The sequence below is a fragment of the Myotis brandtii genome, unplaced genomic scaffold (assembly GCF_000412655.1).
Source record: "Myotis brandtii unplaced genomic scaffold, ASM41265v1 scaffold191, whole genome shotgun sequence".
Classification (NCBI taxonomy): Eukaryota; Metazoa; Chordata; class Mammalia; order Chiroptera; family Vespertilionidae; genus Myotis; species Myotis brandtii.
Genome location: NW_005357115.1, coordinates 3,432,980 through 3,452,593, shown reverse-complemented (window position 1 = coordinate 3,452,593; position 19,614 = coordinate 3,432,980). Strand labels below are relative to the sequence as shown.

Sequence of the window (19,614 nt, the reverse complement as noted above, 5' to 3'; positions counted from 1 at the left end):
GATTGCCCCTAACCGCCTCTGCCTCGGCCCCACCACCATGGCTTTGTCCGGAAGGACGCCCAGAAGGTCTCAGGGTCTAATTAGCATATTACCCTTTTATTAGTGTAGATTGATCAAGTTCCTTGTGAGCTCAGTTTCATCTAGGGCAGCTGTAGTACAGATTACATGAGGCGTGTTCCAGGTGACTGGAGTCTTTGGCAGGTGGTAGGTACTGGGTAAGCGGCAGCTATTCTCCAGAAGCTGAGTCTGAGCTACCGTCACATTCATTTCTATCCTCATAGAGTGGTGTGGGAAGAATCGGTAAGAGGTGCAGCTGGCAAACGACTGGAATAGTAAGGGGCCCAGGTAGGGTGTAAAAGATGCTCCACTGTGAACCTCCTCCTTTTCCTGTGGGACACTGCAGCTTGCCCAAAGTGTGCGTGTGGGGTGTTAAAGGATGGTTACAATCTAAGATTCGATGTGCTGTTATTACCTAGGATAGGGAGGGCAAGAAGGGCAAGTCCTGGGAGGGGTGGGGGAAGGGTCTAGGTTTATAAATGAGCTTGTGATATGTCTGGTAACAGCTGGATTTGTGGGTTATGGAATTTAATAGATTGGAGTATCTTCAGTCCATAGGTGGTAGTAGTATCTGGTGGTGGTGATCACCCAGGGAGTATCTAGCAAAGAAAAGTGGGAATATAGCCAGACTACAGAACATGAAGGGAGGGTGGAGAAGGAAACTTTATCAAAGGAGCAATCCAGGATTATAAGGGAGACCAGTGTGTTGTCACTGAAACCAAATTGGTAAAGAGGTCTAAAGCAGGAATTGTTCACAGTGATTTCTTTTACAGATTATAGGAAAACAGCCATTTCTATCATATCTGTTTCTAGTATAAAGTATATTTTTCAGTGTACGCATCTTAAATGTTAGTTTAAACACACCACCCCTAAGAAGGTTCCCTCTTACTCTTGCCCTGCCAATCTCTGTCCACCTCCCTATTCTGACTTTTATCACTATAAATAGATAGTTTTGCCTACTTTTGAATTTTATGTAAGTGGAACCACACAGTACCCTTTTGTGTGAGTTTTCTTTTTCTCAGTGTTTTTGCAGTTCATGTTACATATGTTAGTAGTCAGTTCCTTTTATTGCTGTGTAGGATTTGTTGTATGAATATATCACAATTGACCTATTCTGTTGGTTGTAGATGTTCTTAGTAGAGTTTTAGCATAACCACGGTTTTGTTAACTATAACTACTAAGGAAAAAGTGCAGTTTTAGACTAAAACGAACATATATTGAAATTGAATTGACCCTCAGAGCAGAGATTACCCTGAGATGACTTTGCAGCTAGGGCTTTCAGGTTTCTAGCACTTCTTGAATTGTGTTTCTCTTGAGAATTTGAACGTCTTAGTTACGTATGGATTTCTTAAGTTATGTTGAAAAAAGTGATACATGTAAGCTTTGTATGATTTGTAGATTTCAGAGTGATTGTGACAGGCATTCGCAAACCAGGTGTTCTGACTTCGGTAATTAGAGGAGTACTTAACTTTTTCCTTTCTTGGAGATAGTGGCACAATGGGAAATGTAGACGTTTGTCACTGTCAGTATTATGTAAAGAGCATTGAATAACTGAACAAGCATTGAGCAACCTAATGTGGAAAAGCTGGTTCTTTTAACAACAGTGCTCGTTGAGATTTATAAATCAACTTGATAGCAAGCAATTGTGGGGAGGATATTTTCCAGGGGTTGATTGAAAAACATTTGCTTTACTTTCACATGTGGTGCCATTAAATTGGGGCCAATAAACATCATTAGTCATTAGGGAACTGCAAATGAGACTCCATTTTACACCTGCTAGCATCAAGAAGACAGACAACAGGAGTTGGTGAGAATGTGGAGGAACTGGAGCCCCCTAGTACATTGCTGGTGGGAATGTAAAATGGTGTAGCCACTTTGGAAAACAGTTTGGCAATTTGTTAAAAAGTAAACTTAATTTTACCATACGATTTAGCAATTCCTCTCCTATTTAAGCTGGCAGAATGATGTTTTATTTTAGGTAAAGGTAACAGAGTAATGGAGGGGAGGGGGGCAACTGGGGAGTCATTGAGTAAGTTTGGCCGTGGTGGATGGAGGTAGGTCATGAAGGGTCTAGGATGGTAGGATTTAATTTTGTGAGAAATGAGTAGACATTTGCAAAGCAACTTACTGCAGAAAGTTGTAGTAGAGTCTTGGCCAGAGGTTGAAACAAAGACATGCTTCTTACCCTTAGTTTCATGAAAGGTTTACGGAGGAGCAAGTATGACCAGAGCTATGCTTTGAAAACAGTCTGACTGGGAGAGACCAGTGCCAGGGATGCCTGTTAGATCCACAAAATAGTTCAAGGTCTTCTGAATAGGAATGGAGAAGTCAGAGGTCTGGATGGTAAGGATTTAGCGACCAATGAGGGAGATTTTAGGGATGAGGAAAGAGGAATCTAAGGTGATTGGGAAATTGGAGAATGGTGATGCTTTCCACAGAAGCGGGGCTCCTAAGTAGACTTGTGAGAAACCAATTTTGGACAAATGGAGTGTGAGGTGTCAGGGAAACATGGAGGTAGTGATACCTGGCTTGAAGTTAGAAATAAAGGACTTGAGGCACTGGATTGAAACTTGTTTATAGTCCTAAATCACAGGAAAACATTTCAAAATATGCCTATGAAAAGAGATTAGAGAAGATACAATTATAATAATTGATGGGATAAGATAATGGGATGATAGATAACTTTAAAACTCAATATTCTAAACTTTTACAGTATTATAAATGGAAATATGAAATTATTTAAAATTGTTAAGATGATTAGTACTATTTTCAGATGATATTGCTCAAAAACTTTCCTGTAGTTTTGAATCACTTGATGAGTGAACAAACAAAGCAATTAGGTATTAAAGTGCTTTCACATTAGTCCTGTCAAAAACATGAATTTAATTTAAAACCATATTTGGAGATGCTTGGTAGGAAGGGTTTTTAAATTTTTTTCATTCAAGGGGAAATGATCATTAGGAGAAAATACAAATTGCTTACAGAATTAAGGGAGTGTGTAAAATTCTCCTGTTCAAAGAAAGACCCTTTTAAGCCTTGTGGGTAGGATCCCTTTTCCCATCCCAGACTCCTGAGTCTCTCTGTTTGAGTGTGTTATATACCAAATGTAGGCTAATAGCATATTGACCAAACTTTCTCTTTAAATGGATCGTTGTTGAGGGGCAGTGACTGGGGCAGGTAGTGAAATACTTAAAATCCAGGGCTCTGTACTTGAGAGAGGCTTGAGTTTTGACACTTGGCTCTGTCTCTTTGCTATGTGATCTCAGGCAAGTTACCCTCTCCGATGCAGTTTTCTCCTCTGTAAAAAAAAGGGAATAGTAACATCCCCCTAGGGTTGCTGTCAGGATTAAATGAGATGATGCATATGAAATGTTTAAATTAACATGATGCTGGGCACATAACAAGGGCTCAGATATTAGCTGCTGTTACTCCATAACATGAATATCCATAATAGCAGAGATTGTATCTGTCTTATTTATTGTGTATTTTTAGTAAGTGCTCAGTAATATATGTGAATGAGTAAATGGAATACAGAATAAAGGCCGTGATTCAGCCCCATTAATAGAAGCCAAGTTTATTCTAATACTGTTTTGTTGCCCTGTTGATCCTAATGCCTGCCTGGTGGGAGTAATGTTGAGGTTTTCAATATTTGCTTTTTAAAATAGGTTCTGTCAATTATAGGCAAACTTAGGTTTTTTTGTTTTGTTTTTTAAAATATATTATATTGATATTTTACAGAGAGGAAGGGAGAGGGATAGAGAGTTAGAAACATGGATGAGAGAGAAACATCGATCAGCTGCCTCCGGTACACCTCCCACTGGGGATGTGCCCGCAACCAAGGTACATGCCCTTGACTGGAATCGAACCTGGGACCCCTCAGTCTGCAGGCTGACGCTCTATCCACTGAGCCAAACCGGTTAGGACAAACTTAGGTTTTTTTGAAGAGATCAGGAACCAGGGGTCTAACAACTGTATTTATTAATTTTGGGCAAAGAGTTTCCATTTTCATCTGTAAAAAAGGAAGAGGCTGAACTTGAACTCTACTTTCTAACTTTAAAGTTTTATTTTTCCTGGTTAGAATTTAATATAAAAGGAAGTGATTTTTATTGATTTGGAATCTAACTTCCTCATTTTAATCTGCAGGTTATTTTGGAGAACCGTCTATATATCTGCCACTGTAGATTTACTTCTTCAGATGGAAAACCAGAGTTCCCCTTAGGCTCCTTCGTCCGTCTCTATCTGTCTATCTTAGTTATCTAAAGTTGTATTGCTTTTCCCAGTGTTTTGTGTGTGTGTGTGTGTGTGTGTGTGAGAGAGAGAGAGAGAGACTGCAGGCCTCCTCTAAATTGTAGTCCGGCAGTGCTAAAAAGGGTTTGCAGGAGTTAGGGGTGTTCTGGGGAAAAGGGCGGTTGGAGCTCTTCTTGTGAGGTCCATAACCATGACTGTTCTAAGTGGGCTAAGGGCCATGGGTTCCTTTTTAAAGTAACAGCTTTATTGAGATATGATTCACATACCATACACTTACTAATTTAAAAAATACCATTGAAGTTTAGTGTGGTGTATTCACAGATAATGTGCAACTATCGCCATATCAGTTTCAGAGTATTCCCATTACTTCAAAAAGAAACCTGTACCCTTCAGCTCTGATCCCCTTACTCCTCACTCCCCAGCCCTAAGCAACCACTAGTCTCTTTTCTGTCTCTTAGATTTTCCTAGTTTGGACTGTTATATGAATGGGATCATAATGTGGGCTTTTATGACTGGCTCCTTTTACTCGGTGCAGTATTTTCAAGGTTAATTGGTGTTATAGCATGAATCAGTACTTTATTTTTCTTTCCCCTTAGGTTTTTTTTTTTTAAGCCTGTGGGTTTGTCCTTCCTTTATCAATGTGGCTGAGGTTACAAATAGTAACCTGTACTAATCCCCAAATCTCATTCAGTTTATATTTGTTGAATACCTGTGAGTGCAGGTACACTACTTTAGGCATATATTTACTATGTCATGCAGTCCTTTCAGTGGTAGATACTGTTACTATCATACACATGTCACACATGAGAACACTGAGGTTTCCTTTTTGTTTTTATAAAATTAAAGTTTTTTAAAAATTTATGGGCTTATTAATGCTGGAAAGTTTAGTTACTCTAATTATTTTGTTTTGTGTTTGTTTTCTGGTTCTGAAAGACATCTCTTACCATTAAAGTTTCTTCCAGATGGAGGTATTTTTGTACTGTGTGTCTGAAAAGAATCTGAAGTCCTTTCTGGGGTTAGAGATTCCATATTGGTATATCAGCTCACCAGGAGAAGGAAAGGGACAGCCAGCTCTTTCTTGAAACCAAAGTTCGTACAGATTATAAATGTTTTACTGGTTTGATAAGATAGACACAATAGGTATTTCTAGAATGAGCCTTTGTTGTTTGTTCCTTGCTCCCTGTGCCCCCCTCACTTCTCCCCCTTCTTCATGGCCGGGGGTGCTTGACAGGTTGCTCTGGTAAAGTGGACTAGGGTATTTTGTTGAAAGTTTAAGGACTTTAAACCTTAAACTTAAAAAATTAAAGGCCTTGTAATGCAGAGTTAGAGAGGCTTTCCTTCCCTCTCATGGTGGAATGACTGCCTCCACTATTCCAGACAGCCTGCTCCTTGAAAGGCCTGTTCAGATGCCCAGACATACTTTCTTCCTTTTTTCCTGCAGGGATTAAAGCCTGTGGTTTCCACAGAAGCACCGCCTATCATATTTGCCACACCAACTAAACTGACTTCCGATTATCCTACATATGATTATGCTGGGAAAAACAAAGTTCCAGAGCTGCAGAAGTTTTTCCAGGTGAGAGGAGGCACTCGGGAACAAAGAAGCCTGTGAAATAAATAGGTTTAAAAACAAACACTATGAAACCGAGTGTTAATCTAGTTTACTACCCCCTTCTCTCTTTTTCCTTAAATAGAATTCTTTTGATATTATTTGAGCCATAAACTAGTAGAACTCAATGTAGGTAGAAACTGATGAAAGAGAGAGGGTGATTAATTTTCTTATCAGTATTTGAGGGTATGCAGGTTTTTAAATTGCATATATCGGATGGAGGAAACAGTAGCATGTATTATGTATAAACATTGTGAATAATCCAATATATATTTGGGTTTGTGACACATGCAGTGACTTTTGGCATTGAGTTTTCTTCTAATTGTTTTTTTGCCTCCTTGATAGTAAAATTCACTGAGCTGTTGCTAGAAGTGGAGGAGGCTCTCTTGGGTTTGCTGATCAACAGAGAGAAGCTAAAACTGGATTTTAAAATTTTATAAACATTAATCTATATACAGATAATGTCTCCGATGCCATGGGAATGGTAGTGCCTGTTACTGCTGTTGCTGGGAGGTAGCTTCTCCCTCAAAAATACTATGTCCAGATTCAGGACTGGCCTGGGGACTTTTGATCAGTTTAATCCATTTTAATCTGATAAGTAAAATTTTTGTGTGTATGTGTGTTTTTGTTAATCTTCACCAGAGGATATTTTTTTCATTGATTTTTTTAGAGAGAGTGGAAGGGAGGGAGTATCAGGAGAGAGAGAGAAACATCCTTGTGAGACACATCGATTGATTGCCTCCGGTGCCAGGGACTTGAATCTGAGACCCTTCGGTTCTCAGGCCGATGCTCTAACCACTGAGCAAGGTGGCAAGGGCTGATAAGTCTGTCTTGAGCAGGGTGGGGGTCTTGGCGTTGCAGTGGGGAGGGATTTTGGAGACTGCAAAATAATGGACTAAACGTTTTATGGATTGTCGTTATTAAATGGATTTGACACACCTTAATGGAAAGAAGGTGGCTGAATAAAAAAAAATGGAATTGAACCTATTAACTGACCTGGTGTGCTCAGACTCCATCCACCAGTGATCAGGAAGTCAAAGTAAATATAGAGCATTTCTTGTGCCTATATAGCTTTTAAGTTAGCTGCTGGTTACCTTTATGTCTTAAAAAAATTCACCAATGCTTCTTTCTTAGTTAAGCAATATGATAAATTCCTTAGAAATTTGGAATTCGTTGCATGCACGTTCCTGAGGCTGTATTTTGGAGAATTATTTTGGATTTACAAACTTTAGTTACATTTATAAGAAATAATACTAGTATTTCAATTAGCATTTTAATGGGTTAGGGCTTTTTCCACTGTAATGGGTTAGTCACAGAGTAGAGACATTTGTTCTTTACTAGCCTAAATTAGAAATCTTTTTCTTATCAACCATGTCCTTGATAATTCTTTCTTTCAAGAAATCTGATGGTGTGCCCATCCACCTGAAACGAGGCCTGCCTGACCAAATGCTTTACCGGACCACCATGGCACTGACGTTGGGAGGGACCATCTACTGCCTCATCGCCCTCTACATGGCTTCACAGCCCAGAAACAAATGAATTAGGCTGCAAAAGACTGGTTTGCTTTTTGGCATAAACCCTTTGAATTTTTGTTTCTGTAAAAAAATTTTTTTTTACTTGAATGGTCTACTTAATATTTTGCAAGAAAAAAATAGAAGATAATAAGACAATATTTTGGTTTGTTTATGAAATGCACATGGCCTGTCAGAGCTCATTTGACAGTTAAAACTATTGCTCAAAGAAATGCTGCTGCTCTACGAGTTTGAGCTCTTGATTTCCCTGGAGGTTCTGGATGGAGGTTGCATACAGACTCATTAACTGCGGTCTGTTCTCAGGTCCTTGGGGACCCATGGTGGCCTTTTTGAGCATGGGGGGCAGAAACCTTTCTGGATTTGGATATGTCTGAGGAAGGAAGACAAAAGCCAAGGCCAGGTGCATGAAATGAAGTATTGTGTCTGTAGTTACCTTGGGGATTTTCCATCTTGCAGTAAAATGTTAATAGAAATTATTTGCAGCACGCCTCTATTCATTGGGCAGTTTGTTTCAAAGGGTTATTTGCCTCATCCCAGATCTTTAGTGAAATTTTATGTGTAATTATTATGTATTTATTCCACTATGGGAATAGAACACCTGTTTAGTGTTGCATTTTAGACCGATGTCTGTTTTATTAATGAAACTGTGACACAAAGTCTCCTTTACCTTTTAAAAACATTATGATTTTTAAGTTATGATTTATTTTGATTGTGGAATAAATACATGAATGAAAAATCTGAAGTTTGAAGTTTTTTAAATGATCTTTCAGAAAAATTTCAGAACACCAGAGGCATCTTAAACCTGAGTCTTAATTTCTTTCTTTTTAATTTGGTACCAGATAATCTTTACAAAATAGTTCCTCAAAGTCTAGTAATAGAAGGCTAATGGTATACTGATGATTACCATATGCTTCCTAGGAAACCTGCTTGCTTCGTAGTGAAATGTGCCTGTTACACACAGTTCATTTAGACATTAATTTCCTGTGCCATCACAATTGGTAGACTCACACACCCTACATTAATGCTGAAAAAAGGTGGAATTTTATTATATACTAGAGGCCAGGTGCACAAAATTCGTGTACAGGAGGGGGGGTGTACCCTCAGCCCGGCTTGCACCCTCTTGCAATCCCGGACCGCTGGCTCCTAACCATTCTCCTGCCTGCCTGATCACCCCTAACCACTCTGCCTGCCTGGATCGCCCCTAACCACTTTGCCTGCCTGCCTGATCACCCCTAACCACTCTGCCTGCCTGCCTGATCGCCCCTAACCACTTTGCCTGCCTGCCTGATCACCCCTAACCACTCTGCTTGCCCGCCTGATCGCCCCTAACCACTCTGCTTGCCTGCCTGCCTGATCGCCTCTAACTGCCTCTGCCTCAGCCTCAGCCCCCGCTGCCGCGGCTTCGTCTAGAACAGTGATGGCGAACCTCTGACACGCGAACTCATTTTTTTGGTTGATTTTTCTTTGTTAAATGGCATTTAAATATATAAAATAAATACATCTTTGTTTTACTATGGTTGCAAATATCAAAAAATTTCTATATGTGACACGGCACCAGAGTTAAGTTAGGGTTTTTCAAAATGCTGACACGCCGAGCTCAAAAGGTTCGCCATCACTGGTCTAGAAGGACGTCCGGAATGACGCCCGGAAGGTCGTTCAGAAGGTCTTTTGGCTGTCTGGTCTAATTAGCATATTATGCTTTTACTAGTGGCCCAGTGCACGAAATTCGTGCACGGGGCGGGGGGGTGTGTGTCCTTCAGTTCGGCCTGCACCCTCTCCAATCTGGGACCCCTGGAAGAATGTCCTACTGCCGATTTACAGGGATTGGGTCTAAACTGGCAGTCAGACATCCCTCTCACAATCTGGGACTGCTGGCTCCTAACCGCTCACCTGCCTGCCTGCCTGATTGCCCCTACCACTCTGCCTGCCTGCCTGATCGCCCCTAACTACTCCTCTGCCTGCCTGATCACCTCTAACTGCCCTCCCCTGCCAGCCTGGTCACCCCTAACCGCCTCTGCCTCAGCCCCCGACAGCATGGCTTTGTCTGGAAGGACGTCCGGATAGATATCTGCTCTAATTAGCATATTACCCTTGTGTCTCTTGACTGAAATCTCTCCTTCAAGAGAGATTTATGCACAAAATAATCCTCTCCGCTGTTCCTGGGTATATAAATGTATAAAAATGTGGGAATGGAGCTGGAGATCAAATGAGACTTCATATTCAGTTCTAATGTTTTGTTTGTGTGTGTGTTTTTTAATCCTCACCTGAGGATATTTTTCCATTGATTTTTAAGGAGATTGGATGAGAGAGGGAAAGACAGAAATATCCATGTGAGAGAAACACATCGATTGATTGCCTCCTGCACGACTGGTTGCCTCCTGCCTGAGCCCCGATCAGGGCGTGGGCCCAGGAGAAGCCTGCAATCCTGCAATCAAGGTACATGCCCTTGACCGGAATTGAACCCGGGACCCTTTGGTCCGGAGGTCGACGCTCTAACCAGCTAGGGCTGTCTAGCTTTTAATCACTGACTCAATTTTAGTCCAATGAATATGAATTGAGAGCCTACTAAGTGCTAGGTTGCAGACAGCACAGAGTGGCATGAATATAAAGAAGAATAAAACTCAGGGGAAAACAGCTCCCTGAGAGAAGTTTAATGTTTAATTTCCAATCTAAGTAGTCCAAAGCAGTGGGTTTTATTTTTTTAAATATATTTTATTGGTTTTTTACAGAGAGGAAGGGAGAGGGATAGAGAGGTTTGCAGGCTGGCCACGCCCCCATGGGGTGAGGGTCCCTGCTGGGGGGGCGTGGCCAGCCTGGGGGAGGGGCTGAGGGCTGTTTTCAAGCTGGCCACACCCCCTTGAGGATGGGGGTTCCCACTGGGGTGCCTGGCCAGCCTGGGTAAGGGGCTGAGGGCCGTTTTCAGGCTGGCCAGAGCCCCTTCAGGGTGGGGGGGGGTCCCGCTGGGGTGCCTGGCCAGCCTGGGTGAGGGGCTGAGGGCCATTTTCAGGCTGGCCATGACCCCCGGAGACCCAGGCCCCCAGCCCCTCCTTGAGCGGAGGCCAGGGCCCGATGGAAGCCTGGTTTGCCCCCGACCCAGGCTCCCAGCCACTCCTTCAGCAGCGGCCAGGGCAGGTGGGAAGCTTGGCTTCCTCTGTTGTCAGGGGCAACCCAAGCCTCCAGCTCCATGGCCGCCGCCATCTTTGTTGGGTTAATTTGCATACTTGCCCTGATTGGCTGGTGGGTGTAGCAGAGGGACGGTCAATTTGCATGTTTTTCTTTTATTAGTGTAGATTATTATAGATGAAGTGGTGGTCTGTATCTTGTCATAACAAAGGATAGTGATTTCTTACTGAGGGTAAAATACTGTGTTTATAAACAATAGCATTCCCAAAGGCTAGGTAGTTGTTATTTGTCTGTATAAGTCTAAACTTTATTCTTTGATATTTCTCCCAAGTTTTTATTTTGAAAAATTCCAGATGACAGAAACATTGTAAGAATAGTACAAAATACACCTGTACATCCTTCACTTGGATCACCTGTTATCAATATATTGCCACTTTTGCTTTTTCTTGCTTTCCCAAAGCACAGGCACACAATGAATGTTATGTACATAAACATTTGGTTTTTGCTAAATCATTTAAGATTAAGCTATAGAATTATGATGATTCAGCCATAAATACTTTAGCCAGTATCTCCTAAGAGTAAGGATATAACTCATTTGTCACACCCTATTTAACATTGATAACAATACTGATACCTAATATAGAGTCTCTCTTTAATTTTCCCCAGGTATCCTAATAATGTGTCCTTTGTAGTTATGTTTTTTAAAATAACAGGTTTATTATGATATAATTCACATACCATACAATTCACCTTTTAAAGTGTACAATTCAGCCCTGAGCAGTGGTTAGAGTGTGGGCCCATGCACCAAAGGGTTGTGGGTTTGATTCCTGGCTCCAGTAGGGGTGTATGTGGGAGGCAACCAATCGATGTTTCTCACATCAATGTTTCTCTCTCTCCCGCTTCCTACCTGCCACTCTCTAAAAGGCAATGGAAAAAATATCCTCTGGTGAGGATTGACAACAACAACAAAAAGTGTACAATTCAGTGGGTTTTCCTAAATTCAGAGTCGTGCTACCATTGCCACAAATCAGTTTTAAAACATTTTTATTACCCTAAGAGGAAACTCTATGTGCCATTAGCAGTCACTTCCCTTCCCTACCCTAACTTCTAGCCCTGGGCAACCACTAATCTATTTTCTGTCTCTCTAGATTTTTTTCTTTCTGGGCATTTCATATAAATACAGTAAAACCTCAACGTAACGGACTAATTCAGACGAGGGGTATCTGTTAAAACTGAAAGTTCATTATATAATAGAGTAGGTTTTCCGAACGCATGTTAACAAAACTGACAAATTAGTTTACCTGTTTTTACTGATGTAGATAATTTGTGAATTTAAAATTATGTATGAAAATTTTAATTTCATGTAGAAGTTTCCTATATGTATTACAGCAATTAAAAATTTATATTGAATAGATCACTGCGAGTAAATAAATGCTAGAACATTGGCTAGCATGCATTAAAACTGCTGCAGAAAGTCATGCCATGCAACAACAGAACCAATTACCACTTGCAATGTGGTGCGATCATGTGCTAATCATTTGCTGAACATTGTTTACTAGTGGTGACTCTTGGATATAAATATGTAGACTATAGTTGTAGATGTGTAATATTTAATTATGTGAAATTACTACAGTTTTTCCCAACATTTGGCCTATCTGCCTAAATTTGTTGAAAATAACAGTGAATTAATAACAAATGAAAATGACCTGTTAATTTAATTATAAGCAAATATAGGTTAAAAATATTTTCAAATTAACAGGGCATTAATTTTTGCATATGACATGTGGATCGGAAATTTTGTTTGTTAAATCGAAAGTCTGTTAAATTGAAGTCTGCAAAATCGAGGGTTTACTGTATAATCATACAATATGTGATCTTTTGTAATTGATTTCTCTCACTGTAATGATTTCGAGGTTCATCTATATTGTATTATGTATCAGTACTTCATTCCTTTTATGGCTGAATAATAATATATGGATATACCACATTTTGTTTATCTCTTCATCAGTTGATGGATATTTAGATTATTGCCACTTTTGGCTATTATGAATAATGAATGTTTTTATGAATGTTGGTATACAAGTATTTTTTTATTTTTAGATTTATTGGGTCAACACTGGTTAACACAGTTATACAGGTTTCAGGTGCACAGTTCTACATCAGGTATTTGATGGACATAGGGCATATAATGAGTGGAAATGCTGAGTCCTATGGTAACTCCATATTTAACCTTTTTTAAAAATTGATTTTTAGAGAGAGGGAGGAAGAAAGAGGGAGAAACTGATGAGAGAGAGAAACATTGATCGACTGCCAGTGTTTTGCAGAATATCCTTTAACTTGGATTTGTCTAATGGTCTCCTTATAATTGGATCCAGGTTAAACATTTTTGTCAGGAATTCTTTATATATAGTGTGTTTTCCTTATTATATCAGTGGTATAATAAGGTACTCAATACCAGTTTGTCCCATTATTGATGATTTGAATTAGATAATTAAAATGTGAGATTTCTCCCTTGTAAAATTACCCTTTCCCCTTTGTAATTAACAAGTAATCTGTGGGGTGATATTTGAGACTGGGAATATCCTATTTTCAATAGTTTTGCATCCAGTGTTAGTGTTTATTGATGATTCTTTGAATAATTTATTTTAATTTTTTTTGGAATATGTTCTTTGTTATTGATTTTAGAGAGACAGGAAGAGAGGGAGAGGGAGAGAGAAACATCCATTGGCTATCTCCTGCATGCCCCTGACCAGGATTCGAACCTGCACCCAGGCATGTGGCCTGACCGGAAATCAAACTGGCGACCCCTTGGTACATGGGACGATGTTCAACCAACTGAGCCACAGCGGCTGGGCTCAATCTTTTTTATTTTATTGTTGACAGTATTACAGATGTCTCCCATTCCCCCACTTTACCTCCCCCCTCTGCCCAGTCCCTCCCTACCCCCCAGGTCTTCATCAACCTATTGTTGTCTTTGGGTTATGCATAGAAGTATACAAGTTCTTTGGTTTATCTCTCCTTGTCCCCTGACCTGAGTCATTTATTTTTAAGATGGTTTTAAAAAGTGACTTTCTCTTCTGTCATTTCTTCTGCAATGTTGATATTTTTCTGTGAAGATGAGTACCCCCCTTTTTAAAAGTTTTAGTGTAATTTTCTCATTCAATGTAATAACCATCTCTGTAGTTATCATTCTGATGTTCAAATTCAGCTCAAATTTGGTTTCTGTGTCCTGTTGACATGCCCCTGTCAGTCTCTGAGCATTTCTTCACTTCCTGACACACAAGATGCTTTCCATGCTGACCTTACATTTTCTCCAGCCCCGTTGCCTCTGTTTACGTTCAGGTGTGTTCTGTTCACAGATCAGATGCATTTTCCTTCGCTGCCTGTTTTGTTTTTGCCCAAGTGGCACTGTACATTCTTACTACTCACCGTCTGGAGATTGTTCTCTGCTTTATTTTTCTCCGTTGTGTTCCATTATATGAATATACCATAGTTTATTTAACTAGCCTCCTTTTGATGGTTATTTAGTCGTATCTTTTTTGCTTTTATGAGCACTCCTTTAATGTATAATCTTTTTGTCATTTTTTATATTACTGACTATATTTGTAGGGTCATTTCTAGAAGTGAGACTTCTAGAGAATGTGCACCCCCCATTGTGATAGCTATTCCTCACTAAAGCGATGGTGCTGATGTATGTTCCTGTCTAGCCATGAGGGGAGTGCCTGCTCTCCCTCTTCTTTGCCAATCTGGTAAGTGATAAAATTCCTTTGGTTTAAAGTGCCTTCCTATTGAAATTAGTGATGTTGAATATCTTTCTTTTATTTAAAATTTATTCTTACTTTAAAAAATCTTTTTATTTTTAAAGGTAAGTTTTATTTCTTTTTTTGTCAACTGTCTACTCATGTACTTTTCCCACTTGTGTCCAGGTCCTTTTGATAGTGCCATTAATGTCCTTGGTCCATCTGCTGCCTTCCTGAGGAACAGTCTCTGCTGACTTCTCTGAGCCAAACTTCTGTTTGCAGGTTCCAGAAACTCATTAGAACCAGCCTGTGCAGAAAGGGGGATGTCCCAGAACCCAAGCGCAGTTGGGCCTCACAAGGATTACCTTTGGGACAAGGTGATTGTGACTTAATAGTTTAAGCCCTTATCTATAATACACCAGAAACTACTCCGTGCAACTATTTCAACTTACAATGAAAGGTTTTAGTTGTTAAACTTGCATATGCAAAAGGCTACACAAAGATTTTCAGAATTCTTTAGGGTGCACAAAAGCAAGAAAGGTTGCAAATGGCTACTTTGCCGTTCTTTCTTATTTATCATTTGTTTTCTCTGTCAGCAGATGCCCTTTCAGGTTCCAACTTTCCTTCTCCTTCCAGGCCCCTCATCCAGTGTGACTTTGGTGTGAAGCTATCAATGTCAGGGTGAGGGTGGGAGTGACTGTTGTAATACTGGCTGGCTGGCTTTGATTTATATACTTTTTCTCCTCTTTGTGAGTGTGGCTGTGGGCAGGCTGCCTGGCTTTCTGGCTCATTGATCTTCCATAGCTAGAGGATACTCCAGGGGCAATGGTGATTGATTGCTTAGAAATTCAGATACTATCTGGTCCCAGTGATTTAGTACATTTATTTGACATTTGACTGCACATATCCTGGGTTGCATCACTTTAATCTATCACCAAAGACTGCCCATGGCGGGTTGGTTGAGAAGTGGGGCACTGTCCTTAGTGCTCCTCTCGCAGGTTCGTTGGCTGTCATCCTTGACTCATGGTCATCAAGGAGCCCCCTAATGCTCTGCTGCTTTCAGATATTCAGTTAGTGCAAAAACACATACTACCAGGTGCCGGGGACCCAAAGATGAGTCAGATACCTTTGCCCTATAAGCAAGCACTCTATTTCAAAATTAAATATTATTTTTAAATATTAAAGTTAAAAAAATATCTTTAGGTCCTTTTTAGGGTGTCTCTCATCTCTTAGGGTTAGTAAATCATTTGGTTAAGAAACTTTCTTGTTATAGAGCAATTTCACTGTTATCCCTTGCCCTTCCCTTTGGGGAGCTCCTTGGGATGGATGGGGTTTGGTTACCTTAGGACAGGCTGCCCCTGGGTAGATGTGGGTGGGGGAGTGTGGCTGTGGATTCTCTTCTGGGAACCGTGCACCTTGGCTGTAGGGGGCGTACCCTCATGGTTGTGAGGGCAGCATCAGCTGACCTTGCTCTCATGACTTGAACAGAGCAACTGGGGTGACTCAGCCACCTTGCAAGATAGTGTTGGAGCAGATGGGTCATCCGCAGTCTCCTCTGCCGTCAGCAGCCGTCCCTTGCACGAGCTTCATTAGGACTCCTGACTGGGGTAGCTCCAGGTGCACAGGTGCTGTGCTGCTGGAGGATCTTGGATAGACCGAGACCAGATGCTGCTTATTGCTCAGGGTCCAGAGTGTGAGCTGATTCCAGGAAAGCTGCTGCAGGTACTAAGGGAAAAGGCCAGGCAGAGTGGGAATAGCATTCTTTAGATAATACTTCTTTCCTCGAGTGCTAATTCAGCCCTCCTGGGATGTCATGTGTTTTCTTGCCCTGACCTTGCCTTTGACACGCAGCTTTGTCATGGTCACGTGGCTGTACCTCAGGGCCAAAGTACAGGTCCTTCACATTGCCCAACATGTACTAGGTAGATTAGACTCTTTGCCAACTCCAAATATCACATTCTGATGGAAGTTGGCTGAAGCTGCCCCAAGCTGTGAGAAATGTTAGGGCAGCCTCCCAGTCAGCAGGAAAAAAGTTTTAGAAAGAAGCAGAAACTCATTGCAAAAGGGCCTTGGTACGGCTACGAAATGCAACTGACAAAAGCAGGAACCTTGGTTTTCAAAGGCAGAAAAGGAGTGAGGCAGATACCTGGGGCCTGGGTGAAGTGCCAGAGTCAGCTCAGAAAATAGGGGTCTTTCCTGAGGGCACCTAGTCAGGCAGGATTGCTGAGCCAGGGCTCTTGACACATTTCAGCACTGTGAAGGGGAGGGAGAGAAGGGGGAAGAAGGCAGGTAGGCAAGAGTAGAGTGGAGGCGCTGGGGCAGGGGTCTGCTGGCCCTGGGCTCACTTTGAGGGTCTGGTTGTACCAGGCTTATGCCGAAGTTGTTGGAGAGAATGGAGCCAGAGCCCAGGACTATGGGAAAGTCCAAGGAAGGAGTCAGCTTGGTTGCCCGGCTCGGCCTCTGTCTTTAGAGAGGCTTGCGACAGGTTACAGAAATTCCTGGCCACTGGAGAGGGTGGGGGAAAGATGGAAAATATTCTAGAATTGGTGAATACCTGTCAGGCTCCATGCCCATCTTCCCCTCCCCCACCACACCCCTGCTTAGGCCACAAAACCCTCATGTTAGATAGCAGGTTAATTTGAAAATTGAGTTGCAGCTGGATGAGTTGATGTTAACTTAAAGTTCAGTGGTGTTTAATTAAAGCCATCCAGAGACTAAAACTGCTCTCGGGAAATTATTCTGACCGAATAATTAAAGAGAATGAAGGTTAGAAATGTGTTTCTGGCTATATCCGTGTTGCATTCTGCATCTTCAAAACATGAATTTCATTAACCTTTCATGAACCAACATTAAATTGTTTTCAATTGGTTGTCATTCTAATTAGAGTCACACAGAAGGGCCTTTGTTTATACTTGGTGTCTGTTCCCTTTTCGCCTGGATTCATGTCCTCTTGAAGCAACAGTCATTTGGAAAATCGGTTTATATATGTATGTGTCTGCCCATATATATGTATGTGTCTCCCTTAGTCGGACCCTGTTCATTGAGTATCAGGAAGTGCCGTGCCAGAGGTAGTAGGCCACAACTGCAGCAGGAAGGCTGGGGTAAGCAGTCACTGCTGATGGTTAGGGCAGGGTGTGTAACTTGCAAAAACATGTCCTGTGGCCATGGGAGCTCAGGAGTGGTCACCACCCAGCCCAGGCCAGCTCGGGCAGGTCTTAGGGAGCCGAGGACCTGGTGGGTCAGGAGGTGAGTGTGCTGCCCTTTGCGATATCATAATCTAGCTGCCTGAGCCTTATGCTGCCCCTGAGCCTTATGCCTTGGGATTGGGTGGCCTTACTTCTGCCGGGTGAGGGGTCAGAGTCCTCATATGGGCCTGTCTGCAGCCTCAGTCTCCTGAGAGTCAGCATTCCCAGGTTTCTGTCTAGTGGCCATAGCAGGAGGTGTGGGGAGAACGGTGGGATAAAGTTCAGTGTCCCTGCTGTAGGATTTACTATACCTTGTCATCCAGCATATTTTTTCTATTTATTTTCCTGAGTGATTATGGGTGGGGTGTGTTGCAACCGAGAAGTCAACCCAGGGTTCGTCAAGGTGCACCGTCCCAACCCCGGGAACTCTGGAGGTAGGGAGGGGAGATGGGCTTTCTTCAGCTCCAGGTCTGGACAGAGGTCAGAGGTGCTGACTCTACCCTTATTTATGTATCTAGGGAATGTGAGTGTGTGGTGGGGACACTTGCTGGTCTTTGCAGAGCTCTGTGCTGTGCTCTGGGCCCAGAAGAATCTCACTGGCATCTGGGGTCTGGGCCAGATGCCACTGAAAACAGAAGGGGCAGACTGACTTCCCTGGTGAAGACAGTCGTGCCTCAAGCTTCATACCCAAGAGCAGTTTGGGCCTGGGGTTTCCTAGTGCTGTCTGCCAACCTGGCCACGTTAGAGCTGGGTCTTGAAGTCTTCTGAGTACCCTGGGCCATCTCTGGCTTCCCACAAGTTCTGCTTTCTTCCCTTATGGACTACCAGGTGCCCTGTTGTCCTTTCCACAGGGCTTTTCCATGGACAGATCTGGGTTACTTGAGACAGGGGACTTGCCCCATTTTCACCACCAGTAACCCTATGGCACAAACCATTCATTCTGTAATCGCTGTGTCAGATTCTGTGTCATGGACCAGAGAGAGGTGATACTATCCCTGGCCTTCAGAGCTCATAATGATGAGTGCCCTCCCAGACAAATCCCCGTGTTTAACTTTGATAATGTTTAATGAAAATGTAATTACTATAATTTAAAAGAACTTCCTTCTATTTTAATGTGAGGGTTTCCCATAGAAACTACTTCAGCTTTGGCAGCTGTGAATGGCAGCTTTATTAATGGAGCCATCTGCAGGCTTTCCTAACAATTGGTTGCACTGCTCATCGCTTCCAGAGCAAACATTGTTTATTGTGTTGGAGGCCCCAGCCAGTCATCCAGAGGGGCAGCCTTCCCTGTGCCCTGATGCAGGGACAGCTAATGTTTTCTCTCATGCTGGGCCTTCACAGACAGGGCCAGGCAGAGCCCATGAGCTCACCAGGATGTCTCCCATGTGGATCAAATGCCCTTGGTAAGCAAGGGCCTTATCCCCTTCTTTCAGACTGTGATCAGGGAGATGGGGCCTGGGGATAGCACAGATGGTGCCTAAGCCCACAGTGAAAAATACCTTTTTTGTTGCAGCCCCTTAGTTCATGTCAGATTCCTCACTTGCCCCCCAGGAAGGCTGACCCGTCATCATGTGAGAAAGGGATAGGGTCTCATGGATGTTCCAGTGTCCTGCGAGGGCCTGAGTCTTAACACATCTTCCAAAAGAGGACACTTGGCTCAGCTCAGAATTAATTCATCTTCTAAATGGAAATGTCAAAGCCTGGCAAACAGTAGGCCACGCAAAAATAGATTCTGCCGATGAAGCCCGAGGGCCTGTCACTCTCATGGGAGAAAGCCTGATCACCTAATCTCAACTCTGCAGCAATTTCACGAGGGCCGTGCTAAAGAGTGGAATTCTTTTCCTTGTCATTTTATAAATTCTGGATAAGGGGAGGTGATTCAGCCCAAGCATCTGAGGAAAGGCAGCAGAGGGTGGCTTCTGGAGGGGTTTCCAAGAAAGGGAGTGATACCAATGACACTGACCAGTCAGAAAGAGGGAGAAGGGTTGATCTCTTACCCCTCCCCCCAAACCCTTCTCTGCCTTCCCACTGTAGTTTGACAGTCTGTTTGATGCTTCTTTGTCTCTTATCTATTTTTGTTCATCAGTTGATGCATGCATATAGGCATAACCAATGGACACAGA

The 19,614-nt window shown here is 42.2% G+C and overlaps 1 protein-coding gene and 1 long non-coding RNA gene across 6 annotated transcripts in view; both read left to right on the top strand.

The window, feature by feature from the left end:
- The window catches only part of LOC102256775 (cytochrome c oxidase subunit 7A-related protein, mitochondrial), a 9,576-nt gene extending 1,397 nt beyond the window's left edge, over positions 1 to 8,179 (top strand). The window contains exons 2-3 of the mRNA XM_005864755.2: positions 5,747 to 5,878; positions 7,310 to 8,179. Coding sequence (XP_005864817.1) covers positions 5,747 to 5,878; positions 7,310 to 7,450 — 273 coding nt within the window. The 3' untranslated portion in view covers positions 7,451 to 8,179. The remainder of the gene's footprint in view (positions 1 to 5,746; positions 5,879 to 7,309) is intronic.
- Positions 8,180 to 13,341: 5,162 nt separating this feature from the next.
- Positions 13,342 to 19,614, top strand: part of LOC102255774 — a 16,497-nt gene continuing 10,224 nt past the window's right edge. For 4 of the 5 annotated variants that reach the window (XR_001361819.1, XR_001361816.1, XR_313514.2 and 1 more), the window contains exons 1-2: positions 13,421 to 14,315; positions 14,589 to 14,683. This is a non-coding gene — a long non-coding RNA (uncharacterized LOC102255774). Of the gene's footprint in view, positions 13,378 to 13,420; positions 14,316 to 14,588; positions 14,684 to 19,614 lie in introns of those variants that run through there. The other variant, XR_001361817.1, reaches the window with a different exon arrangement.